A 27,507-nucleotide genomic window follows, 5' to 3' on the forward strand; every position below is an offset into this window, starting at 1 on the left:
CCTCCCCACACCCTCCGGTCTGTCGGTCCCACATAGCGGAAGTCGACGTCGACGAGTGGGCGGAGCTCGGCGGGCCCCTTCCATCTCGCTCGCTGTGTTTGTCCCGAGCTCCACACAAAATGGCGAAGATCGCCAAGACTCACGAAGGTAAGGGACGGGGAGGGTTGGGCCGGGCCTTCTTCTCCGGCTCGACTCCGGGCCTGAAACCCTCTTCCGCTCCCCCCCCCGCCTCACGCGCTTCGGGGGAGCCGGAGGGCCTTCTTCGGGCGGCCCAACGGTTCGCGCGCCTCGGCCGGGGCTAGGCCTGCGCGTAATGGCGTCGCTGGCGCGGTCTCTTCCTTCCTCCTTCCCGCTCTGGCCTCTGCCTCCCGCCTTTCCTGAGGCCTCAGCTCAGGAGGCCTAGCCAAAGATGTGTGTGTGTTGGTGTTGTTTGTGAGAGAGAAATGCTCTGGACCAGAAACCAGCGTGAGCCGCTACACCCCCCCAAAAAAATTTTTCTTCACGAAATGAACACCATTTTTATTTGTTTTTATTAGTTTTACAGTACAAAACCGTGCGCGCAACACCGCGTTTCGCAATACTCGCCACGGAGGACAAGTGCGAAAAGGAAATGGGCCCCTCGCATGTGATAATACTCGCAAGAGGCGTGCAGAGGGCCACGATTTCCTCTACAGTATTTCACTTCGTGCCTCATTTTGGTGGTTTTGAGTCAGTGTTCAGAGCTCCACTGGTTCTAGGCGCGTTTTGCGACGGGATTTCTGTTTCTGAGCTCTGGGCGCAGTACTGCGCCTCAGATTAAAACTGCAGAGTGGAAGGAAAGGGGGACCTTTTTGTTCCCCCAGCTACTCTCTGAAGACTGGAGAAGAGACCCTCTTAAGAATATTATGGGGGGTGGGCAAGGAAGGACTAGATCAGGGGTAGGCAACCTAAGGTCTGGGGGCCAGATGTGGCCCAGTCACCTCAGTCCGGCCCGCGGGAGTCTGGGAATCAGCATGTTTTTACATGAGTAGAATGTGTCCTTTTATTTAAAATGCATCTCTGGGTTATTTGTGGGGCATAGGAATTCATTCTCCCCTCAATATAGTCCGGCCCCCCACATGGTCTGAGGGACGGTGGACTGGCCTCCTGAAAAAGTTTGCTGACCCCTGGACTAAACGATGTGAAAAATGAGCATATTTTAGCTGCAGTTCATTCATGTTCAGCTTTGTATTCTTGTTATAAAAAAGCCTAGATATTCCGTTGTTGTGCCCATAATCCAGGTTTAAGGTGCCATTTAGCTCCTAGCTTTCATATCTCAGTTTCTAACACTGGTTCAGGCAGAGGTTCTGTTTTTATAAACAGATTTATAGATATTTGTTTCTTCAACAGTATGGTTTTCGCCCGTGGCCTTTGGCTAGTGCAAGAAAGCTTGTTTACGTGCTTTTTCAGCTTTTGACTCAGTTTGTGGAAAGTGTTGCACATATGTTTCTTGGGGAGGGAGGCTTATTGCTTAACACTGAGGGTTTTTTATAGTGGGTCGCTTGGGGGGGCAGTCCACATGGCCCAACAATGCCATGAATCATACTGAGGAAAGCTGCTAGGAGATGCAGAAGTGAGAAAGGAGGTCAAGTTAGAAGGTGGGGCAGTGTTCATAGTCTTAAGCGGCTTTTCTGCAAGCTTTGTGGCAAGAGCTGTGTGTGGTTTTTAGTGGCGTGTGCAATTTCCTAAGCGCATTGGTGTGTTTGGAGAAATCTGGCTTTGCCCTTGGGAGGTAACGGTGAGCCCACCAAGGGCGCCAAGGGTGCTTGTGTTTCACTTTAAGCTTGATACCATAGCAGATGTCTGCCTAGAAGTTCCTACCTGGTTGAACAGCTGTGTTTTTGTAAGGCAAAAGGGATGAATTTCTTATTTTAAAAGGTTATGAAGGGAGTAGCTTTCCAGACAAGGACACTGAATGAGTTTAATGTGGGAATGTCTTTTTTTCCTAAACCAGGAATGATGCTGTTGTAACAGAGTAATTAGTAAAATACTTTATGCAGCTGGCAAAGAACATTCCCATGTTGATGTGGATAGAACCCTGTAGCAGAGGAAATTCTCCACTGCTTTCCACAAATGCAGTAACTATAAAAGGGTTAACCATGTCCCCTTTCTTCTAACTAAAGCAAGTATCGGTACATAATCTCTTTCCTTCTGTGGTTCAGTACTGGAGTTTTAATATATAGATGCTTTCTTTGCAAAGATGTGACTACTGTAGATTAGCATTTAATCTCAAACACATTTACTCGGAAATGTCAAATTGACATTGTCTAAACCATTATTCTAGGTAAGTGTGCTTTGGATTGCAGTATTAGGAACGGTCTTCTCTTTCATGGTTTCCCCATCATATATACTCCTGATCTTGCTGCAACATGTGTTGTTGCAAGGCTTCTTAACATAACTTGAGTGTGAAATTATAAGCTTGTTAAGTATAAGAATATATAATTAATTTATGGTGCAGTAAGCCTAATCACAATAATACATAGTGATCTTTATTAATAAGATTGGAGATTAAATGTGGGCACCTCAGCTTTACTATTGAATGGATTTTAGATGGTTCTGCTGGAGGCAGAGTGTTCTTAATAGTTGGGGTATGCCCAGTTCCATTATGTCATAGTCACGATTCAGAGTTAGACAATCCTATTGTTAGATTAAAAAAAATAAAAGTGCAGGTCTGGAAAAGGCTAGATAACTTGAACTCAGAAGTAGAGGGCTGAGTCAAATGAAGTACCCCCTTTAACAAAAGGGCTTTTCTGCCTGCGCAGCAGACCGCCTCTCTCTTGTCTCTCACTGTGCACCTCCAAATCTATTCTCAGCTCCACCAGTACAGATTAGGAGAGCATGCAGGGAGAGGGGAGAGAGATGAAGTCCTGTTGCACAGGTGGAATATTTTGTTCTAATGGTATGGCTTGTTGGATGCAGCCCTAGAGCAGCATGTAGTAAAATTAATTAATATAGTTTAACAAGAATTAGTTCCTCTCTTGCTTAAATCTCTTACTGCAAGCCATTCTGTATGTCATATCTTTTGAATGGGGAAATCATCTGGGCAGGCCGACTATTTGTATTTGTACTAATTGTACCATACCTGGTGGTTTGTGCAACTTTTTGCTGATAAGACAAAGTCGGACATATACATCTTTGATTTCACAGTTTTGGCTGTAGCAAGTTGTGGTGTACTGTATACTGGGGACCCCATTTGATAATAGCTTCCGTAGCAAGAAATTACTAGAACAAAAGAGGCAGGTATAGGGTTTTGAAGCCCAAATGATAAAATCTTCATTTTGTTTACTAAAGTGTTCTTAACGAAAACTAACACACACAACCATTGATTTCCCTAACTAGGAAAATAATGAGTGCAGTAGCTTGCTCTTATCCTAATTGTATTTGTAAAGATGGTTCAAATAATGTTAATATAGCTATACTTTAATAAAACCAACAGTACAGTTCTTGTCCTTAATATAGGAAATGTAGCATGGATAAGAAACTTAAGTATTGTATACATCTCATTTTCAACTAAAATTTAATCCCCCCCCCCAGGCATGTGGGGGTAAAGGATCTTGAAAGATATGTCTCCTGTAACTTTGCAGTTATTAGATATAAGCCTATTTTGTTAGTTTTTAGGGTTTTTAAAGTATTTGCTGCCTTGGACTCCTTTGGGAGGAAAAGAGGGGATAAAAAACCTAATAAGAAGAATAGCCAAAAGTGGAAGCAAAACTTTCAGAACTCCCAACTCCTAGCTGTAGAGGAGGATCAGAAAGGAAGCACAGAAGACTCACTACAGCTAATTCCTGTTAAGTTATATTAGAGTGACATGTTATATTAGAGTTAAGTTATATTAGAGTGACATAGAGTGATCATTAGATTAGAGTGATATTAGATTAGAATTAAGTTATATTAGAGTGACATAGAGTGATCATTTTAGTGCATGTTTTATTATCTGGGTATACAGTATTTAGAAGGCCTACAGGAGAGTTGTCATAGTATGACCTTACAGTAGGCAGATCCAACAAATCCTGCAAGTGAGGCAATATTTTATGAACAGTGATAATAATAGTTAATAATAGAAGCTTAGAGTTGGAAGGGACCTTGGAGGTTGTCCATCTCCCTCATCAATACGACTGCAACTTTCCTAACAGAAAGTTATTTCATCCTCTGTCAGGCCCTTCGTCTTTACATAAGCCACACTGCTTCCTAGGAATATGCTCACTCTCCTGACCACACCCCTTCTCTGTGCCCATTTCAAGTCCTTTTGCTGTGCTGTATTGCACACTTGAACAGTGCATCTTGATTGTCTGAATGGAGGATTTGTGGGGGTGTTTATCTCAAAACCTTTGATGTGTGTGACTAGAATGTCTCACCGTACAAAAGCATAGGTTACATCAGTGATGGCCAAACTTGGCCCTCCCGCTGTTTTGGGACTACAGTTCCCATCATCCCTGACCACTGGTCCTGTTAGCTAGGGATGATGGGAGTTGTAGTCCAAAAACAGCAGGAGGGCCAAGTTTGGCCATCACTGGGGTACATTCATTGGTCTACCCACCACTTGCTTGCAGTCCCAGAAAGGTTTCCCCTTGGGATGGGTGTCCCTTGATCTGAATATTTCCATCCCTGTAGTTTCCTACATATGCTGTATGTGTTCAGCACTGCAGAACAGTTGCTAGATTGCTCTTTGGTTATGCCTTGGAGAAGCTGATGAAATCCTTCCAGTAACACCTTTGGTCATGCCTTTGTGAATCAGTTTAAAAATACATATATATATATTAAAGCATTTGAATCCTTTGTCATAGATATCGAAGCACAGATTCGAGAAATCCAAGGCAAAAAAGCTGCCCTTGATGAAGCTCAGGGAGTGGGCCTTGATTCTACAGGATATTATGACCAAGAGATCTATGGCGGGAGTGATAGCAGATTCGCTGGATATGTAACTTCAATAGCAGCAACTGAGCTAGAAGACGTAAGTACACCAATACGTTACTGTCAAAACAAAGTCTATCATATTGTTGAAATTGTTCTTAGATGAAAAGGCGTGTAAGTTTTACATTTCTGGCTACAGCTCCCATTTAAAGTTTGCAAAAAAGCCTTCCATCCCGAAAACCATAATTTAAATACAGAAATGAACAATTAATTAAATCTTAAATGTTCCTGTTTGTATAGGATGACGACGACTACTCTTCTACAAGCTTGCTTGGCCAGAAGAAACCTGGATACCATGCACCAGTGGCACTCCTTAATGACATACCACAGTCAACCGAACAGGTGAACTTTTCAGTATATAATACAATAAGGAAGTAGAAGCTTCTATTTCCATTTCTGGGAGGAATAATGGGGACAAAATACTCAGAGATGTGAGAGATTTTACCTGTGGCCGTGCACACGAACATACACACTGCAAGTGAATTAGTCATTTATTCTGTAAGCTGCTGAAAGCTCCATGCAATTGTGTGCAATGATTACATTTCATTGTGTGCCACTCATTGTTTTTAAATTTTAATTCTATTGTTTAACCTGACTTCTTCATTTAGAAGCCACTTAATAGTATTAAACTATGTGGGGTACAATATTTTTTAAAAAAACCAATATGATTAAAAGTACAGCCTAAAACCAATAAAACAGTGGTATAAGTAATAAGTTGTTGTTGTTGTTTTGCCTGGATGATCTATGTTACCTTGGAGGTTTGTACAGGGGAAGGCAGGTAGCCCGGTCCTTACTTATTCAGGACTTTATATATAAACAACAAGACCTTGAACATGACTTGGGAACTGTTTGGCAGCTAGTGTAGTTCCCACCGAGCAGGTTTAATATGTGCTTCTCCAGGTGCTCTGCTTAACTGTGCTGCAGCATTCTGCCCCAGCTGCACCTTCTGCACCAAACATAAGAGTGATTTGGCAAAAGACACCAGCTGTGAAGTTTACTGTTGGCAGTGAAGAAAAATTCTTGCTCTGGAAGGGCTTTATAGGGAATAATGATTAACTGTTTTTAAAATAAAAGCTAAATTAATTTGTAAGTGGAATATGGAATATAATCAGCTACGAACTGTAGTGAATTGGGAACACAATTTCCCTTCAGCTAAAGTAGTCTTTCCTTTAAGAGGAAATAGAAAACCTTGGGGAAATTTCCTTATCTTTTTACATTGCTGGCTCACAAAAGAAAACCCATATTTTGTGTTTCTGGTTCTTAGTATGATCCGTTTGCTGAGCATCGCCCACAAAAGATCGCTGATCGGGAAGATGAATACAAAAACCGCAGGCGGATGATGATTATTTCCCCTGAGCGTCTTGATCCTTTTGCAGATGGTAACTTACTTTCTCTTTTTCACTGGATCTTACGAGTTTTGTTCCCTAAAAATTGTCTTTAGCCCTTTGATTTCTGTTGGCATGCTTATAAATTCAGGAATTTTTAGTTTATGTAGTTTTAAGAGTTGGTTGAAATCGTAGTTTGCCATTTTGTTCATCTTTTATAATACAAATTTTCTTTCCAGGTAGAAGGACAAGAAAATAATGAGCCATTGCCATAGAAACACAAAGGGTTAAAGGTTTCTCTTTTTTCTTTTTTGCTTTGGGTTATGTATACTATACTTTGAGCAACTTGTATATTTAGTGCTCAAGAACCTTCCAGCTTTCTGGAAGGGTTCAGTCCAAAATTAGAACACAAGAGAATTGCTGCTTTTAAAATGCTAAGCAAACATGGCAGTTCATTCTCAGTAGGAAGATTAGCTACATGAAGCAAAAGTAACATTGAGAGGCTTTGGTACTTTTTAATAGTTCAAGTCTGTTCTGATGATTTTAGACTGTAGGTCAGTGCAAGGGGCAGTAGTGGGCCTGATGGAAATTTTCCTCAGGTGAGTCAGCTTGACAGGTAACCTGAGGGCACCTGTTGGTTAAAACTATAATTGGTTGCAGGTTTTTGTAAATTAGCATTTCAGCCTGCATGAATTGATAGGGATATGGATTTTACTTGCTTAACTGTCATTGATATAAACATGTATTGTCAGAATTCACAGGCCCATACTAACTGTCCTTAATTTCTTTCCTACAGCAGTACTGCTATATGCCAGTCCTGTCTGCATTCTTAAGGGTGCAGTTCAACACATCCTGTGTAGATAATGGTGAAAAAGTATCCCAAAGGAAAGTCCTTATCAAAGCTAGTGTCAGAATGACACTGCCAATTGGGCAATGATCTTCAGCATAGAAAATGTATTAAGAATTTTATTTTGTCCTAAATATTAATGCTATACTACATGTATAGCCAATCTGCACATTAAGAGCAGTGCATCCTTGCTAAGTTTGTTACTATATAGTTGGGCTTCTGTAAAATATTTAAAAGTTAGAATAAAATTTAAGATATAGATTGGTATATCTTATGATGTGGGAAAAACAATCATTTGCCTGTGAGTATCCTTATAGTGAATATAGTTTATTGGAATCAGCTCACAATGTAATAATTGTGCCTTCAGAATCAGTGGGGGGAGAAATTGTGTGCTCTTTAAATGAAGCCCTTTAACATGTCACCACAAAATGAGAATCTGGGAATGGTGGTCCAGATTCATCGAAGCATATAAGCTGGTCTGTATGATAAAAAACAATTTTGAGTTATTATCTAGGTTTACAATAGTTCGTAGTCAGATAGCATAGGCTTTATCAGCTTGAACAAGGTAATGTGTTGCTTATAAATATCTTTCCAAAGTGTTACTAATGGTAAAGAGATAATTTTCTAGGCTTCTATTCTGCTGCTTGAAGTCAGAACTGCTGATGGAGACAAAGGCACGAAAGTGTACGTATTCCGGATTAGCAACCCAGGAACCCATCACTTCTGAAGACTCTTTTAACTGTGCTGTCATTTTATCATTCTTATCTCCTTTAAAAAAAGATATTTGTTTTAAACTGTTGTAGTTATGTTTGTGTTCAAACAGGTTAAATTGATCAGCAAAGTGAATAAACGTAAGATACATGTAATCTTTTTTTAAAAAAACCAATTCAGTCAAAACAGTAAAATTAATTGATTTTGGCATAACGTAATATTAGAGTAGGGCAGTTTTAAAAGCCAACTTTTCCTAATCTCCTGTACTTATTATACTTCTGTCCTGTTGCTGTTCTCTTCTGCAGGAGGGAAGACACCTGACCCTAAAATGAATGCGAGAACATATATGGATGTTATGCGTGAACAACATTTGACAAAAGAAGAGGTGGGTTAAAATTCCACTTTAAATTTTAATTGGTTGCAGTCTAGGCTGATGATCGGGCAGCTTTTGAGAGCCCACCGATGCTCAGATATCTCATGAATTGGCTCTCCTCCCTGTCCATCCTCCATTGACCTGTTTGTCCAATTGCACGAACAATTTTAAATTTTCCTATATGTTTTGGAGGAACACCATGTTAAAGGATTGTGAGGAAATTAAATGATGGGTGACTCACAACTGCCCACTGTGGATCATAGTGCTGTTGCCAGTAAGTTCACATGTGGAGGCAGCAGACATTGAAGGCACCCGGAAGATGGCCAGGAGTTCTTCAACTCTGGGCCTAGTGCAACTGCATGTGACGTTCTTGGTGGACAATATGTGCAAATTCAGTGAATTGAGTATTGTGGATTCAGCAAAACAAATGTTATCATGGTGAATCTGCACATGTTTTTAGGAAGAAAACATTTAATTGTCTTGTTCTTTTGGTCGAAATATTGAATCTGTTCAGAAATAAAAAATCCAGGCTTCCGAGACATGGTATGGAGCACCAGGAGCAGCCTTTAGGTTCAACGATTCCTTCCTCCTATCCCACGCTTGGATCCAGTTGAGCAGGAAGAAACCAATTTATTGTCAGTTCAGACGTAATGGCAAAGGATTGCTTGCACTAAGCAGGAATATATAAGTTAGGGAATCTGAGCGAGGGAGCCCATGCCAGGGTTTGGAGGATCAAGAATATTTTGAGTACGTCCTGTTCAGTGTAGCCTGTTGATATTTTTGGCTACATTATTTGACATTAATAATTGGCAGATGCTTATCTGCAGAATTAAGTTATAGCAGCAAAAAAGAAAGAAAAAAAGATCGCAATTAGGGGATAGCCAACTGAATAGCTTACAGGTTTACAAAAATGCAAATAAAAGTGTAGATCAAAAGATTTGAAAAGGCTCCACTAGCACAGGAGTGTGGAATTTATTTTAAACTGACAGTATTGGAAGAATAATACCTTTATTTGTTTTATCTTTTAACAGAGGGAAATTAGGCAGCAACTAGCAGAAAAGGCTAAGGCCGGCGAACTTAAAGTCGTCAATGGTGCTGCGTCCCAGCCACCATCAAAACGCAAACGGCGTTGGGATCAGACTGCTGACCAGACTCCTGGTACCACACCGAAGAAATTATCTAACTGGGATCAAGCCGAGGTAAGGGTGTGATAATAGTGAATGCTTGTCTCAAGTCATTGAGTTCTGGGGTTTCACGAGCCTTTGCTGTATGTAGAGCTATCCTTTTTTCTTACTTTGTGAATTCAAGGGCCACTGCCATGTGACCCTTGGGCCACACCTGGCTTACAGCACAGAGAACAGTTAGGTAGTATGGATGGCATGGTATGCTCACCCATTTCACAGATTTCCATGGAGAGGGTAGAGTCCCCAGCACTTTGCCTTCCCTTTCATACAAACCAGGCACATATAGCAGTGTTCCCCAGCCTGGTGCCTTTCAGCAGTCCAATTGGCTGAGATTGATGGGATTTGTAGTTCAAAAAGAGGGCAACAGGTTGCCTTAGGATCTCTCAATCAATGTAATGCTCTAGTGTGGAATATATAAAAGCCGCAAAGGTGAATGACAATACCTGCTGGGTTAAAAAAAGACAACCAGTGATCTGCACCTGATAGTTGATGTGAATTCCCAAGTATTTTGCAATCTTAAGTACTTTTGCAAGTAGTGCAATATAGCACCTGTTTTTTTGTTTTATTCAGACCCCTGGACATACTCCGTCTTTGCGATGGGATGAAACACCTGGCCGTGCAAAGGGTAGTGAGACACCTGGAGCAACACCTGGATCTAAAATCTGGGATCCAACTCCTAGCCATACACCAGCAGGAGCTGCAACACCTGGGCGTGGGGATACTCCTGGGCATGCAACACCAGGCCATGGAGGTGCAACTTCTAGCGCACGGAAAAATCGATGGGATGAGACTCCCAAAACAGAAAGAGGTATTTTTATCATCCTGATCTGTTATTTGCTTGTCAATGTACATGAAACCCTAAGGCCAAATCCAAAGATCCTCAAGAAGTTCTATGCAATCTCCTTTGTTTCTATTAATACTAAGAAGCATGTCAATTCTCTGTTAGATGTGTGTGTCTTCTGACCAAAGGGGACAAAATTAATCTTCCATTTTAGCAGGTGGAACCTCTCAGATGTATTTAAAGAAACTTATTTTAATCTTGATCTCCGAAATAAAAGCTAATAAAAGGATTGCAGTCGCTCAGCAAAGCTGAGTATAACTAATACAGCTTTACATATTTGTGAGTAACGTTCATGATTGCATTTGAACATCTTGGGGAAGTATGAGTATTGAAAAGGTTCTTGGAACCTGCAGTGAGTTTTCACTTTCAGAATAGATCATCTGTCTCTGTACACTGGAATCAGTTTGAAGCAAGTGGGTTTTGTCTTACAGATACTCCTGGACATGGGAGTGGTTGGGCTGAAACACCTCGTACTGATCGAGGCGGCGATTCCATTGGCGAAACCCCAACCCCTGGGGCAAGCAAAAGAAAATCACGTTGGGATGAAACGCCTGCAAGCCAGATGGGCGGGAGCACCCCTGTGTTGACACCCGGCAAAACACCAATTGGCACACCAGCTATGAACATGGCAACCCCCACACCAGGTATGCTTGAATTATTTTTTTAACAGCCCAAGCGTAAAACATGCTGGAACTCAGCAAAGACTTAATGAAATAGAAAAGCGGTTTTCAAGCTTACTCTGCTTATCCCTAAAGGGGGGCGTGCAATGCTTGTCTGCTTAAATAATTCGAGCTTGAAATTTGGCCGTGTGCCATAATGATGTATATACGTCTTTGCTTGTTGCGCCGTGCGTTTGAACAGGGAGATCATTTGACGCAGCTAACAACATAATCTGTTGATTTCAACGTAGGTCACATCATGAGCATGACTCCTGAACAGCTCCAAGCTTGGCGGTGGGAAAGAGAAATAGATGAGAGAAATAGGCCCCTTTCTGATGAAGAACTTGATGCCATGTTTCCTGAGGGATACAGGGTAAGCAGATGGACCCAAGCCATCACTTGCAGGATCAGCATGAATTTAGAAAATGTTTTCCTTAACTTTAACGTGCCTTGTTCAGGAACGGACCTATGTTTTGAATATTGCCTGCGTGTTGTGAATCAGGACCTGACTGATGTATCTTCTCCGTTCGTAGTAACCTAATAGTTTTTGTGCCTGCACTTTGAGCGATCCCTTTGTTGTTTTGCTTTTAAAAATCTACCATGAACGGTCTCAAAATCCTGGGTGGAATCCAGCCGTTTCCTAAACTTAACCATGGGAACCTGGATAGCTCAGTGGGTTAGAGCATGGTGTTGATAATGGCAGGCTTGCAGGTTTGACCCCCATCTGGGACAGCTGCATATCCCTGCATTGCAGGGGGTTGGATTAGATCATCCTCAAGGTCCCTTCCATCTCTATATGGTTCTGTGATTCTATGGGGCCTAACCCAGAGGAGCCTTCTTTGTATAGCCGGGTTCAGTTCAAAAGCAGTTTGCACTGGAGAGCGAGGTGTTCTTAAGGGAGAAGCAGTCTAAAAAGCCCCTGTGCTTAGAATTACAGTGGTGCCTCGCAAGACGAAATTAATTCATTCTGCGAGTTTCTTCGTCTTGCGGATTTTTCGTCTTGCGGAGCGCGGATGCACCCTGGTATTAACGGTTGTAAGAAAAAGGAAACAAACTCGCAAGACGTTTCGTCTTGCAAAGCAAGCCCATAGGGAAAATCGTCTTGCGAAGCAACTCAAAAAACGAAAAACCCTTTCGTCTTGCGAGGCATTCGTCTTGCGAGGTACCACTGTACTTGCTCTCTCACACACTCTTTTTGGAGATCCAGTGTTGTGTAGTGGTTAAGAGCGATAGACTCGTAATCTGGTGAACCGGGTTTGCTTCCCCTCTCCTCCACATGCAGCTGCTGGGTGACCTTGGGCCAGTCACACTTCTCTGAAGTCTCTCAGCCTCACTCACCTCACAGAGTGTTTGTTGTGGGGGAGGAAGGGAAAGGAGATTGTTAGCCGCTTTGAGACTCCTTCAGGTAGTGATAAAGCAGGATATCAAATCCAAACTCTTCATCTTTAGTTCACACTAGCCATGGTCAGTGCTCTCAGTCTGAGGCGCTGAATTCTCCTTGGCAAAGCTGCTCAGGGTCTCCAGTGTCATCCCCTCCAGAGCAGCTTAAGTAGAGACAAAATTGGAAGATGAGCACACTAAATTCAGTACGTGAGAGTTGGGCAAGATTTTAGAGCTGGCTCGCAGCACCTCATTTTCCCAGTGACATTAAGGAGGCCTCTGCACTGACGCACAGGCTTCTTCTGGGGCTCCTCCAAGAAGCTGAGAAAGATGATTCCAACTGGCTGAGATCCGACAGATTGGACAGAGTTGTTTCCTGAGCAGGCTCTTGGGAAGTGGCTCTGCTCAGGTGAGCAGCTGCCGGTAAATTGCCACTTCTGAGCCAGTTGGGGGCAGTATGGTTGCCAGTTGGCGCATAGCTGTTTGTGTTTAACAATTTTAATTGGAGCTAGGCGACCAGTCTGTGACCAGAAGGAGGAGGAGTACCAGGAAGAATGGATGAAATTTAAAGACTATTTACTTAAATACGTTAAGATAACTTAATTGGAAAAATTTGCAAATATCAGATAGGCTTAGGATTTAATTATGTGATGTTAGAGAATAATATGCTTAAAGTTAAAATGAAAAGAAAGAAAGATGTTAAGTGATTAAGTTAATATTATGAGAAAAATTGGTTTTGGTAAACTGTTACAATGATATACACTGAAATTCAGCTAGGGTGATTTGAGGAAGTCACTTAATGTTACTAAGATTGGATCAAGTTCAGTTATGATTTTTGTTTTTGTTTAAAATTTTGGAAAGTCAATAATTTTTTTGGGAAAAACCACAATTTTAATCTCTCCGATGATTTGTTTGAACACTTACTTTTTTTCATTTTAGGTTCTCCCTCCTCCAGCGGGTTATGTCCCTATCCGTACTCCAGCTCGTAAACTTACAGCTACGCCAACACCTCTGGGCGGCATGACTGGATTCCACATGCAAACTGAGGACAGGACCATGAAAAGTGTCAATGACCAGCCTTCAGGAAATCTTCCATTCCTAAAACCAGATGACATACAGTATTTCGATAAACTACTGGTGAGATTTTGGCTTGTCTCTGTTGTTTTCTTACACTGTATGGAGGTTGGCGTTAAATGTGCATTAACCAACGTACTTGTAATTAACTGTAGGTTGATGTTGACGAATCAACACTCAGTCCAGAGGAACAGAAAGAAAGAAAAATAATGAAATTGCTTTTGAAGATTAAGAATGGCACCCCTCCCATGAGGAAGGTAAGTTAGATCACTGCCCCTCTTACATCCACTGTTTTTGCTTACTTTGTCTTGTGTTTGCCCTGTACTTTGTGACTGAATTTATTATTATTATTATTATTATTATTATTATTATTATTATGTTTATAATTTCTTGCCGGAGCTGGACGGCATTTTTGGTTCCAAGACCCATCATTACTAAAATATTTAGAAGACTGCTTAGAAGAAGTGGTGTACAGCAAAAATAAAAACAAAGATTAAGAACAGAAATCTCATATGCATCTTGCCAGTCGCATAAAATTCAGTTATGATCTTGTTGAGATTCCTGTATTTCAGGGACTTGGAGTAGAGGACCCTTAAGGTTCTTTCCAATTCTACAGAAAAGGCCTGGCCTATCATTAAAATGATGCTTCGAAAGATGTCTTTAAAAAAAGAGCATTAAATACCATAGAAACATACCTCTTTATTTTAATTTTTTTACTTGCTGGGCTTTAAAATGAATAGAGCAGGCTGTATCTAATGTTATGCTACATTTCCCCTCTTCCATAGGCTGCTTTGCGACAGATTACTGATAAAGCTCGCGAATTTGGGGCAGGCCCGCTCTTCAACCAGATTTTACCCTTGCTGATGTCACCAACTCTTGAAGACCAAGAACGCCATTTGCTTGTCAAAGTTATTGACAGAATCTTGTACAAATTAGATGACCTGGTCCGACCATATGTCCACAAGGTTTGTCTCACTGGAATTTAGTACTTTCATTCTGAATGACATGATTTTAATGAAAGCCTGTGATGTATATATTCAGAATGACAGATGATTGTGCTCCCTATTGTGTTGTAGGCTCATAGCTATAAATATATTATTTCCACAATTAAATATAGAAAAAAGCAGTGTTGTTAAAGCACTGTTGGTGCCCTTCATTTAGCTGCGTTTAAATTTTGAATTCCAAATTATTAACTTAGGTCTTTAAGTCCTAGCTGCCACAGCTATAATATTATTTTTGGAAGTAGGAACGGTCCTTATTAGCATTAAATTATTAGTGCCAGGTACCAAAGTAGGAGGATAACAGAGAATTGCAATGTGGATTAAATAAATGCAAATGAGGACTTCTTTGGAATTGGAAAGCGTGAAACCTTCAACTTCTATGAAGCTCATTCTTGAGTTTAGCTACTACTGAAGTTAACACAGTTTTAAAGCTGTATTTGCATAAGACCTAAGTGTTTTAACTTTCATTTAACCCTTTTCAGATTCTTGTGGTCATTGAACCGTTGCTGATTGATGAAGACTACTATGCCAGGGTAGAAGGCAGAGAAATTATTTCCAACTTGGCTAAGGTAAACACACCATAAATTCTTTCTTTTTCTTATGCTAATACTAGCAGAGATTGAAAATTTGACCTGGGATAACATAATAAGCATATCAACCAATCTGACTGCATATTGTGAAGAGGCAAGATACTGTTGCTTTATGGCTTTGAAAAATGAGCACAGGCTTACTGTGAGAGCCAGTGTTACTGAGAGCCAGTGTGGTGTAGTGGTTAAGAGCGGTAGTCTCGTAATCTGGGAAACCGGGTTCGCTTCCCCGCTCCTCCACATGCAGCTGCTGGGTGACCTTGGGCTAGTCACACCTCTCTGAAGTCTCTCAGCCCCACTCACCTCACAGAGTGATTGTTGTGGGGGAGGAAGGGAAAGGAGAATGTGAGCCGCTTGGAGACTCCTTCGGGTAGTGATAAAGCGGGATATCAAATCCAAACTCTTACTCGATCATGAATTTAGATTGTAGAAATGCTTTGTGCAAGTCAGCAATAGCAGCCTGTTTGCTTATTTTGTCTTTTCAGGCTGCCGGACTGGCAACAATGATTTCCACTATGCGACCTGATATCGATAACATGGATGAATATGTTCGTAACACAACGGCTCGAGCCTTTGCTGTGGTTGCCTCTGCTTTGGGCATTCCATCTCTATTGCCTTTTTTAAAAGCCGTGTGTAAAAGCAAGAAGTCCTGGCAAGCTAGGCACACTGGTATCAAGATTGTGCAGCAAATTGCTATTCTTATGGGCTGTGCCATTTTACCTCATCTCAGAAGTTTGGTTGAAATTATTGAGCATGGTAAGTAGATGTAAAATTGCATAGCGTTCAAGTCCTAAAGCAGGGGAGTGCGTTTTAGCTGAATGCTGTTAATGGGTCATATGGCAAATCAGTGTTTTATCAGAGCATCTTTGATTTTCTCTTTGCAGTAAAGTCTGCTGGGTGTATGAAAGCAAAATGCAGAGAGGAGAATTTGGACTGTTCATAAAATGCATCTTACCTTTAGCTCCACCAGCAAAGTGTGCATTCTGGTTATCGCAGTATTGCAAGTGACTAGCAGCTGGCATAGGAGGGACGCGGGTGGTGCTGTGGGCTAAACCACAGAGCCTAGGACTTGCCGATCAGAAGGTTGGCAGTTCGAATCCCCGCGACGGGGTGAGCTCCCGTTGCTCGGTCCCTGCTCCTGCCAACCTAGCAGTTCGAAAGCACGTCAAAGTGCATGTAGATAAAAGGTACCACTCCAGCGGGAAGGTAAACGGCGTTTTCATGTGCTGCTCTGGTTCGCCAGAAGCGGCTTAGTCATGCTGGCCACATGACCCGGAAGCTGTACACCGGCTCCCTCGGCCAATAAAGCGAGATGAGCGCCGCAACCCCAGAGTTGGTCACGACTGGACCTTTACCTTTTTAGCAGCTGGCATACCAATGTAGTGTGTACTTGGTGGTGGAGATAACATCAGTTTTACAACGTTCTTTTTTTATATATAATTAACTGAGAGTTTATATCAGTCTTGACCCTTTTAACATTATACAGATAAATAGTTAAGCTATGGGTAGACGAACTTTCAGTATAGGAGATTAGGATTGGAGGCTATGCTGAAGTTAGGTTTGCAGTCCTGTTTGCTTCTTGGCGTTGTGCTACTCTTCAAGTTAAGACCTCTTTAGACCAGAGACAAAGCTATACCAAGACCTGGGAAGTTGGTCAAGTACTGTAGTCATACACGTCAGAGTGAGGTGTAGATTTGTGACAGCCTTGGCCAAAAGGCTTACCACCACTGGATTAGGCTGTAGGATTGGGATGACTTGGGATATTCTCGCTGACTTGTTGAGGTCTCTCAAGACATTGCTTTATAGCTCCAAAAATCTTCTAACATGAATTGTGCGGGTTTTGGTAAGCATAGGGTGGGATCCAATTCAATGTCTGCACGAAAAGGTTTGAGAGTTGCCATTGTTGCACAGGTGGTAGCACACAAAGCTAAACTGTCAGTGAGTTGCAGTTGTGCCAGGGGGTTCACAATCTCTCTCACAAGCACAAGATTGTGTCCAGCACTTGTGTTGTACTAAGAAGGGACTCCTGTTCACAGAATGCCTGCTGTGGTGCAAGCTGACTGCCACAACTGGGCATCACCTGAAATGTGTTTGTTGTGCCCTGATATCTGTTGACGTCACTTCAGTTGTGTCTCTGCAAGATGAAACGAGTGATGTGTTTGTTTTGCAGGCTTGGTGGATGAGCAGCAGAAAGTACGTACCATCAGTGCTTTGGCTATTGCTGCTTTAGCCGAGGCAGCAACTCCCTATGGCATAGAATCATTTGACTCTGTTTTAAAGCCCCTGTGGAAGGGTATACGCCAGCACAGAGGAAAGGTAAGCCTGAGTTGCCTCAATCAGCTCATTTTTAAGAGAACATGCCTGGATGTTACTGATTTTTAATCATGTTTCTAAAATTCTGTACCACCAGGGTCTGGCTGCCTTCTTAAAAGCTATCGGGTACCTTATTCCACTTATGGATGCAGAATATGCCAATTACTATACCAGGGAAGTAATGTTGATCCTTATCAGAGAGTTCCAGTCTCCTGATGAAGAAATGAAAAAGATTGTGCTGAAGGTATGCAAATGTAATATCTCCTGGATGTTATTTGAGGCTTTAAAGAGTAGGATGTATGCAAATCACAAAGAAAGTTACACTTCCCCGTGCTGGGAGAGATGTATTCGTAACTGTTGATTTTGACTTGTTAATAAAAACAAGCGTAATATTTTATATAATATTTTTATACATTATATATTAATTACACCCCGTGTGTGTGTGTGTGTGAGAGAGAGAGCGAGAGAATATATATATAAGAGAATATATATGAATATGAGATAGACATGGATCCTGAAAGGGTAATAGTTTCACCATAGTGCAGAAAGGAATATTGAGATCAAGAGATATGGGGGCTTGCTTAAGATCAGCCCAATGAGTTTGTGCTTGAGCTGTGCTTTGAATCAGGAGCTTCCTGTGCCATGCTGTTGAATGCATTTTTTTAATTAGTTGCCTTATAAGACAGTTTTCTAACATACTGCTTTCCCAGAATCATTTTGTCTAATTGAAATTGGGTATAATGAAACTTTTATCATAACTTTTTCTCAAGGAGAAATAGGGTATTCATGTTGGCTGTTTCCTCTCCTTCCAGGTAGTAAAGCAGTGCTGTGGAACAGATGGTGTTGAAGCAAACTACATTAAAACAGAGATTCTGCCCCCATTTTTCAAGCACTTTTGGCAGCACAGAATGGCACTGGACAGAAGGAATTACAGACAGGTACTGTTGGCTTCTTAGTTAGAGAAGGCTTTGAACAGATTTGGAAGTGTGTTGGAAACAAGCAATATTTGTACCATCAGAAGAAACCATAAATGCTAATTCTGGGTGGATTACTGGAAGCCTTATTATTCATTTCAGCCATTTGTGTACCACTTCACACCTTAGTCTCTAAACGATGGACAGTGTGGTTAAAACAATAAAAGAACCATGTTTACACTACTGCTAGTTTTAATACAAACTTCAAGTTGCATAAAGTTTGGCAGTTCTTACTCAGTGAGAATATTCAGCTCAGATATGCTGTGTTTCAGCTACTCACATATACTATAGTAGTGATGCCACCAATAATAGAATTTTAGGACTGCAGTTCTATGCATATGTCTTAAGAGTAAGCCTTTTTGAACATAACAATTACTTCCAGGTAAATATGCATAGGAGCGGGTTATAAGTTCCCGTGCAGAATTATGAGTAAATAAATTTTCCATTGCTTGCAGATCAATCTATAGGGCCTAAACTAATAGCAACCCTGAAGTTTCTGTATTTCCTGCATACTAGCAACCTCCGAAAACCTAATTTTAATGCTCACCCAAACTCTTTGTTTTTTATCCCTAAAACATAGTTTTGCTTCTATTTCTTTTTGGGGGAACAGAATAGGGGTGGTATGGAACTTGCTTATTCAAAAAATAAAATAAAAATTGCCTGTTTCAGTTGGTTGACACAACTGTGGAGCTTGCAAACAAAGTTGGAGCAGCGGAAATTATTTCCAGGATTGTGGATGATCTGAAAGATGAAGCTGAGCAGTACAGGAAGATGGTTATGGAAACGATTGAGAAAATCATGGGGAATCTGGGAGCAGCTGATATTGACCACAAGCTGGAAGAACAGCTTATTGATGGTATCCTGTATGCCTTCCAAGAACAGACCACAGAGGTATATGGAAACACTCATAATTTCTATTCATAATTTCTATTTCTAATATTTGTGTCGGAAAGGAAAAATCTAGACTTCAGAATTAAAAATTTAGCAGTAACATAGTCCATGCTCAAAAACAGCCCATCTGCACAAACATTCCCACAAGTCATTTGGGACTCTGGGGGTAATAAAAGTTGCTATCCCTTTAGTTGTTAGGGGGCCATAGGAGATATCTGACTGAGCCCACACACTATTTTATTCCCAGCCCAACAAATGACTGGCAACAGTCATCTGGATGGAGAGAGAAAGTACTCAGGCTGCAGCCACAAGGTCCTTCCTGTCTTTGATTTTGAATGAGTTGAGGTACTTGTGATGCTTGTGTCAGTTAAACCCACTTCAGTATACGTCCCTACTAAGCAGCTGTCAATGGTGAATTGTTTGTTTCCATTTTGGGGCTCAAATCAGCTTTTACCATTCTGCTGGTGTGATGATGCAAGAGTTCAGGGCTGATACCTGAAATTGTGCTTGATTGTCAAGTCATGGTAAAGGTAAAGGAACCCCTGACCATTAGGTCCAGTTGTGACCGACTCTGGGGCTGCGGCGCTCATCTCGCTTTGTTGGCCGAGGGAGCCGGCGTACAGCTTCCGGGTCATGTGGCCAGCATGACTAAGCCACTTCTGGCGAACCAGAGCAGCACATGGAAACACCGTTTACCTTACCGCCAGAGTGGTACCTATTTATCTACTTGCACTTTGATGTGCTTTTGAACGGCTAGGTTGGCAGGAGCAGGGACCGAGCAACGGGAGCTCACCCCGTCGCTGGGATTCGAACCACCTGATCGGCAAGCCCTAGGCTCTGTGGTTTAACCCACAGCGCCATCCGTGTCCCTATGAGAAATGTAGATGAGGTCAAAACCTAGCATATCAGAACGAGACAGCGAAGCTAGGAAAGTCAAATAACATCCAATGTTGGTGACAAAACAATACTAAGACATTCTGCTTTATAACTTCCTTGTAAACAGGACTCCGTGATGTTGAACGGATTTGGAACAGTGGTCAATGCTCTCGGCAAGCGAGTTAAACCGTACTTGCCCCAGATCTGCGGTACGGTTTTGTGGCGTTTGAACAACAAGTCGGCCAAAGTAAGGCAGCAAGCTGCTGACCTGATATCCCGTACTGCAGTTGTCATGAAGACTTGTCAGGAGGTAGATACTTTTCCTTATCACTTTCCTTAAACATTGCTTTTGTGTCTAGAGACGTTCGATTACAAGCTGTTGTTGCTTCTTCTTTTTTGTTCATAGGAAAAATTGATGGGACACTTGGGTGTGGTATTATATGAGTACCTGGGTGAAGAATACCCTGAAGTATTGGGCAGTATTCTCGGAGCACTTAAAGCTATTGTGAACGTCATAGGTAAGTGTAGTTTTTATAACAAAAACATCAAAGTGAGTTTTTGATTTGGAAGGACGGAAATTGAGGCTCAAGGTATCCTTTTCTATGTTGAACAGGTATGCACAAAATGACCCCTCCGATTAAAGACTTGCTGCCAAGGCTCACACCTATCTTGAAGAACAGACATGAAAAAGTGCAGGAGAATTGTATTGACCTGGTTGGGCGTATTGCAGACAGGTAAATGATTTTTTGTTGTTGTTAAGTGTACAGTTAACCTTCAGGTCTGTATTGTGTAGAGTATCTTTTATATATGTGTGTACTGTAATTTCTTTTGCACTTATTAGTACCTCAACATTTGCTGTAATGTTCAATCCAAAATAAATAGTGCAACTACATCTTACGGATCTAGGTGTTTGCGTAAAAGGTTTCCACTTCCTTTTCTTCATTAAAAAATAACTTTCCTCTCTCTTTTATCCAGGGGGGCAGAATATGTTTCTGCAAGAGAGTGGATGAGAATCTGCTTTGAACTGCTGGAGTTGCTAAAAGCTCACAAGAAAGCCATCCGAAGAGCAACTGTGAACACATTTGGTTATATTGCAAAGGCTATTGGGTAAGCATGTCCCTTACTGTATAAACACACAGCTCAACACAATCTACCGTATTTTTTCTGTGGACAAGACAGGGTTTTTTGCTAAAAGAAATTAGTCTAAAATTGGGAAATTGTCTTATAGATGAATGGTGAATGCACAGGTATTTGGGTGTGGGTGGTTCTGGCCCGGGTTCAGGCTCTGGCCCGATTTCTTAATTTTGTGTTCAGAAAAATACATGTCTTATACAGTGGTACCCCGCAAGACGAACGCCTCGCGAGACGAAAAACTCGCAAAACGAAAGGTTTTTTCGTTTTCGAGTTGCCTCGCAAGACGAATTTCCCTATGGGCTTGCTTCGCAAAACGAAGCTTGCCCCGGGGACAGCGGGTCTTCTCTTTTGAAGCAAGGGGCGGCGGGGAGATCGCTTCTCCCCACCGCCCCTTGCTTCAAAAGAGGTCCGGGGGCAGCTCTTCCCGCTGCCCCCGGACCTCTTTTGAAGCAAGCGGCTGCGGGGAGAGCGCTTCTCTCCGCAGCCGCTTGCTTCAAAAGAGATCCCGGACCTCTTTTGAAGCAAGCGGCTGCGGGGAGATCGCGTCTCTCCGCAGCCGCTTGCTTCAAAAGAGATCCCGGACCTCTTTTGAAGCAAGCGGCTGCGGGGAGATCGCGTCTCTCCGCAGCCGCTTGCTTCAAAAGAGATCCCGGACCTCTTTTGAAGCAAGCGGCTGCGGGGAGATCGCGTCTCTTCGCAGCCGCTTGCTTCAAAAGAGATCCCGGACCTCTTTTGAAGCAAGTGGCTGCGGGGAGATCGCGTCTCTCCGCAGCCGCTTGCTTCAAAAGAGATCCCGGACACCTGCCCCAGCCGCCGGGCTTCGTAGCGCTGCTGCGAAGCCGGGCGGGGGGCGGGAACACCTGCCCCAGCCACCCTGCTTCGGAACGCTGCTCCGAAGCGGGGTGGGGGGCGGGAACACCTGCCCCAGCCGCCGGGCTTCGTAGCGCTGCTGCGAAGCCGGGCGGGGGGGGGGGCGGGAACACCTGCCCCAGCCGCTGGGCTTCGTAGCGCTGCTGCGAAGCCGGGCGGGGGGCGGGAACACCTGCCCCAGCCACCCCGCTTCGGAACGCTGCTCCGAAGCAGGGTGGGGGGGGCGGGAACACCTGCCCCAGCCGCCGGGCTTCGTAGCGCTGCTGCGAAGCCGGGCGGGGGGCGGGAACACCTTCTGAAGGCGGGCGGGGGGCGAAAGTCTTTGTCCCCCCTGCCTGCCTTCCCAGGGGCTTTTAAATCGCCCCGGACAGCGGAGAAGTCCTCCGCTGTCCCAGGTTTTTTAAAATGCTGGGGGTGGGAAGAAAAGCCCTTTTCCCCGCCCCCCAGCCTTCAGAAGAGGTCCAGGGACAGACTGTCCCCGGACCTGGTCTGAAGGCGGTTTCCCTAGGAACGCATTAATTGATTTTCAATGCATTCCTATGGGAAACCGTGTATCGCAAGACGAAGAGACTTGCGGAACGAATTAATTTCGTCTTGCGAGGCACCACTGTACACGGAAAAATACAGTACTTCTCCCTCTCTTTGAAGTAGTGTTAACGTCCTGTTTTCCAACATACAGGGTGATTTTAACCTCCTCCAACTAGGCCCATTGACATTAATGGACTTAAGTAATGAAGTCTGTTGATTTCAGTACTTCTCGATGTCAGTCATGTGTGTCTGGGGTTTGGAGAATGAAAAGTTAACACAACTGCAAAGAAAGGGGGAGTTAGATCCTTTTGAGCTGTGCATCTGAATGAAAAAACTGGAGAAACAATGGGTATAACTTAGTGAACCAATTACAAACCCACAAAATGTAAATCCCATCAAAAATTTGATGCTGCATTTATACCTTTTTAATTGATAATATTAATCTGTGTGCATCACATATTACAAGGAGCAAGTATGGCGGGCCTTACCCCAAAGGACTTAGTCTGTGGGTGCCATGGTTCCTTTATTTTAACATTTTTTATTGCTTTGTTCTTCTTCCAGACCACACGACGTGCTGGCGACGCTGCTAAATAATTTGAAAGTCCAAGAAAGACAAAACAGAGTGTGTACAACAGTAGCAATAGCTATTGTAGCTGAAACCTGCTCCCCTTTCACAGTGCTTCCTGCGCTCATGAATGAATACAGAGTTCCAGAACTGAATGTCCAGAATGGTGTATTAAAATCACTTTCCTTCCTCTTTGAGTATATTGGAGAAATGGGAAAGGACTACATTTATGCTGTAACCCCATTGCTTGAAGATGCTTTAATGGACAGGCAAGTAAACTCCCCTCCTCAGGCTTAAACTGTGCTACTGTCTTCATCTTTCATTTGATGCACTTCTTCTGGAGAATATTAAATGGGGGACAGACACAAGACTTGACTTGCTTTCTAGGCATGTAATAAGCAAACACTGGAAATATTTGTAAAAGCAAAATTGACCAGAATACATGATAAGCAGCCTGTGTGAGCCACCAGTTCTGGGAAGAAGGAGTGGGGCTGATTTTCCTGGATCCCAAGTGCCTTCCCCTTCCCTGGAAGGATGGATGTTTAGAATCCCTGCCTTTCTCTTCAGTATACATAAAGCAAGCTTAAACAATTGCCACATTGCTTGGCTGAACTTCATTTACATAGCTGTGGCTGGAAAAGATGGCGCTTGGTGTAGCATAGCTTTCTACTTTTCTTGGTTGATTAACATCTGCCCAGGGAGGCGGTAGTTAAGCCACTCTGAATTTATCCCCTCCTGGACTCTGGGAACTGTTCCAACTGTTAGCCTGTTACCAATTTTTTTTAGCAAGATCAACACTGGATATCAGTCTGTTTCTGGGTACAATTTGAAGTGTTAGTGTTAATGTATGAAACTCTTAAGTGGCTTGGGGCTAGAAAGTTTGAAGGCCTACCAACTCCCACATGAACTTGCTAGATCTTTAAAATCATCTTCAGAGGCCCTTCTCAGAGTTGAGAGATTACCGTATTTTTCCCTCTATAACACGCAGATTTTTTTCTCCTAAAAAGTAAGGGGAAATGTCTGTGCGTGTTATAGAGCGAATGTGTGGTCCCTGGAGCCGTTTGTCCCAAGTGCATGGCAAAAATCGGAGGCTGCTGCTTTCCTGCATTCTGCCTCAGGGTCTTACTGCCCACCCTGTTCTGTTTCGGTTGCTGTTTGCTCAGACGGAACAAAGAGCAGTGAAATCCCCTCCCCTCCAGGCAAGTAGAGAGGAAAGCAGAGCGTCCCCGGTGGTGCTGCTGCTGCGTCTGGGGACTCGGCAGGCAGCGGAAAACATGCAGATGAGAGAGAGAGAGAGAGAGAGGGAGGGAGGGCTGGCTTGGGTGGGTAGGTGGAGGAAAACTTTTGCCTTCCTTTCCTCCCTCCCGTTATACCCCTCTCCTGCATTGTCAGCCAGCTGCTTCTCCGCACACCCCTCTCGTGCTCCTTGTCCCTTCTATATTTTTCCTTCCCTCCCCACTTAAAACGTGGTTACAAAGCATGGATCCACATGGATCCTCAGGATCTTTGCATTGGGTCACCCCAAATTCACCATCAGATCACATAGCATGTCCATGGCTACAGCCTGCCCCCCAAAAATCACGCACCCACTGTTGCCTGGGGCTGCAATGGTGCAAAAACGTGGTTACAAAGCATGGATCCTCAGGGTCTTTGCATTGGGTCAGCCCAAATTCACCATTAGAGCACATAGCATGTCCATGGCTACAGCCTGCCCCCCAAAAATCACACACCCACTGTTGCCTGGGGCTGCAATGGTGCAAAAACGTGGTTACAAAGCATGGATCCACAGGGATTCTCAGGATTTTTGCATTGGGTCACCCCAAATTCACCATCAGATCACATGTCTGTGGCCACAGCATGAAGCACAAAAATGATACATCCACTGTTTCATTCAGAATGTTTTTTCCCTTGTTTTCCTCCTCTAAAAACGATGTGCGTGTTATGGTCAGGTGCGTGTTATAGAGCGAAAAATACGGTAAGCTGGTGGTGTCTGAGGAAATCTGTGAGGTACCAGCATTATCATTTGGGTGCCAGGTTATTCTCTAAGGCTTCACATGGTTAAGTGGCCTCTGCCGTTTAATTGTTCCCTTAATCATTTTTTATTATATTGTTTCCCGATTATTACAGCTGCCTGCTTATTTCTTTGTGCCTTTTCTCTACGCCGTTGTGTGAATTTTACTGCTTTTAACGTGGTTGGTTTTTATTAATAATGTGAGTTGCTAAAATGGCGAAGCAGTGTATAAGTATCTAAAATGATTGAGGATGGACAGTGGTTTTAAGAAGCTAAATGTCACCAAAAATAGGTTAACTTCCAACATATAGTCATGTTGTAACATACATTCTGTCAACCTGGCAAAAACCAAACCTAAACACGCCTGTGCAATTTCCTTTTCAGGGACCTTGTTCACAGACAAACCGCTAGTGCTGTAGTACAACATATGTCGCTTGGAGTATATGGCTTTGGCTGCGAAGACTCTTTGAATCACTTACTGAATTACGTGTGGCCCAATGTGTTTGAGACATCGCCCCATGTCATCCAAGCAGTTATGGGAGCGCTGGAAGGATTGAGGGTTGCTATTGGACCTTGCCGAATGTTACAATATTGTTTACAGGTAAATTTCGTTAAGTAAAAATGTTTGGTTTGTGAGCAGACTTTGGAATAAATTCCGTGTCGCATTTTTTGTCAGCGTTCTCAGGGTGACTTCTATGAACAAACACAATAAGCTCACCTGAATAAAACAGGCAAGGAAAAACATTGGTTAAATATTGCACAACCGTAAAACGGTTAACGAAGACAGGGGAGTTCTTTGACATATTGAGAACTATTGAAATACAATTGTAGCGGTAGAATGACTGCTGGAAATTTTTAATTATAAGACACCTTTTTATTTTGGGGCATAGCTCATTCCTGATGACTTGCCTTGAAGCATCGTATTTAGGAAGCCTTGATAAATCATTAGCTGAAAATAGTCACAAATCAGTGTAACATTTGGTTTGTGCTGTAGCTGAGCTAAAGAAGACAGTGGTTGTGATGGGGGAACCCTCTGGGTGGATGTGAGAGGTTTTATGCATCTGCAGTGTGACTTTCGCCACTCCCATCCTCTGTGTTCCACTATACAAGATGTTTTTAAAAACGTTGAGCTTCAGCAGCTTGCAAGTTTCTTGGGGCGAAGAGAGGGTTAGAAGAGGGGAGAGGTATCCTCATTTTGTATATATTTAGTTGTGAACACCCTTTGCAATGCCTAGGATTCTGGCTCCCTATGGATAAACTGTCATTTCTTTTAAACAAATTAGGGGGGAAAAACCTTGGCAATGTGATTTAATTCCCCTACTTCTATTTTCTTAGGGTCTGTTTCACCCTGCCAGAAAAGTCAGAGACGTGTACTGGAAGATCTACAATTCCATCTACATTGGTTCACAGGATGCTTTAATAGCACATTACCCACGAATCTACAATGACGAAAAGAACACCTACATTCGTTATGAACTCGATTATGTCTTGTAATTTTATTTCTCATTCTTTTTTTTGTGTTTAGTGCACAGCTATTCCACACTTGGTTCAGATCTGGTGATGTACAATTTTTAAGACACCGCAGATCACCGTAGAGCGGATCAGAGGCGCAGAGCTTTAGAAATCCAGTAGCATGATTTTTACATAACATGTCCTTGTTGATTTTGATGTTAAAGCCAGTAGTGACCAAGAGCAGTGATTTACAGAGTACTGGAAAGATTTCATTTTGGATTCATCTTGATGAGGATTTAGATTCCATTCCTTGTGTTTAAAGGGGCTGTTTATTTGAGAAATAAACATTTGTGTATAAAATATTAATGGTTATGTGTGTGTGTGTGAGCATTTTTCAGAAGGGAGACACTTTAACAAGTCTCTGATAGATCGTCAAGCAGTTTATGTAAAAAGGTGGCATACTGCATTTTAACCCTCTTTGTCATACCCTAGCTTTTGAATAAATAAGAGAAATGTTCACATTTTGATTGTGGCGTCTTCTGTGCCTGCTGTGTGGTTGATAAAACCTACAGATTTTGTACTAGCTGAACGGTAGTCAGTTTCTGGCTTCCCTGACTCAATTCTTTTTTCCAAACCCCTCGCCAAATTTCTTATTCTCAGCAACTTTTTATTCTTGTATTGTGCTGCTCTGCTGTTTTCCGTGAAACTGAGGTGAGATGTTCTAGGAATACAAAAGAGGGTTTTTTTCACTAAGCCTGGGAAAACTGGTTGATGGCTCTTGATCCTTATGTAGAAAACTCTGATAAAGAGAAAAAGCCAGTAGACTGGCGAGACAAAGAACAAATTATTACAGTGGTACCTTGGTTCTCGAACTTAATCCATTCCGGGAGTCAACTCCCAAAATGGTTCAAAAACCAAGGTGCAGCTTCCGATTGGCTGCAGGAGCTTCCTGCACTCATGCAGAAGCCGTGTTGGGTATTTG

The 27,507-nt window shown here is 42.6% G+C and overlaps 1 protein-coding gene across 10 annotated transcripts; it reads left to right on the forward strand.

Moving 5' to 3' along the window:
- Positions 1–27,052, forward strand: SF3B1 (splicing factor 3b subunit 1). 10 transcript variants are annotated; one of them, XM_081904636.1, is made up of 25 exons: positions 2–147; positions 4,803–4,969; positions 5,170–5,271; positions 6,194–6,308; positions 8,118–8,197; positions 9,217–9,384; positions 9,940–10,177; positions 10,642–10,854; positions 11,121–11,242; positions 13,189–13,386; positions 13,479–13,580; positions 14,109–14,288; positions 14,807–14,893; positions 15,397–15,667; positions 17,082–17,227; positions 17,322–17,468; positions 18,037–18,162; positions 18,868–19,089; positions 20,093–20,275; positions 20,372–20,483; positions 20,579–20,699; positions 20,941–21,072; positions 23,059–23,331; positions 25,458–25,674; positions 26,409–27,052. In XM_081904636.1, exons 1-25 carry the CDS (start codon positions 120–122, stop codon positions 26,565–26,567), a joined length of 3,909 nt encoding a protein of 1,302 aa, XP_081760762.1. In that variant the 5' UTR covers positions 2–119; the 3' UTR covers positions 26,568–27,052. The 10 variants fall into 10 exon arrangements, 8 of the variants coding, with proteins under 8 accessions (XP_081760766.1, XP_081760769.1, XP_081760768.1 ...); XM_081904638.1 differs by lacking the exons at positions 2–147; positions 4,803–4,969; positions 5,170–5,271; positions 6,194–6,308 and adding an exon at positions 6,371–7,789 and having other exon boundaries at positions 8,121–8,197; XM_081904637.1 differs by lacking the exons at positions 2–147; positions 4,803–4,969; positions 5,170–5,271; positions 6,194–6,308 and adding an exon at positions 6,371–7,785.
- The last annotated feature ends 455 nt before the right edge of the window (positions 27,053–27,507 follow it).

This window comes from Podarcis melisellensis, assembly GCF_964234715.1.
Source record: "Podarcis melisellensis genome assembly, chromosome: 1".
Taxonomy (NCBI): domain Eukaryota; kingdom Metazoa; phylum Chordata; class Lepidosauria; order Squamata; family Lacertidae; genus Podarcis; species Podarcis melisellensis.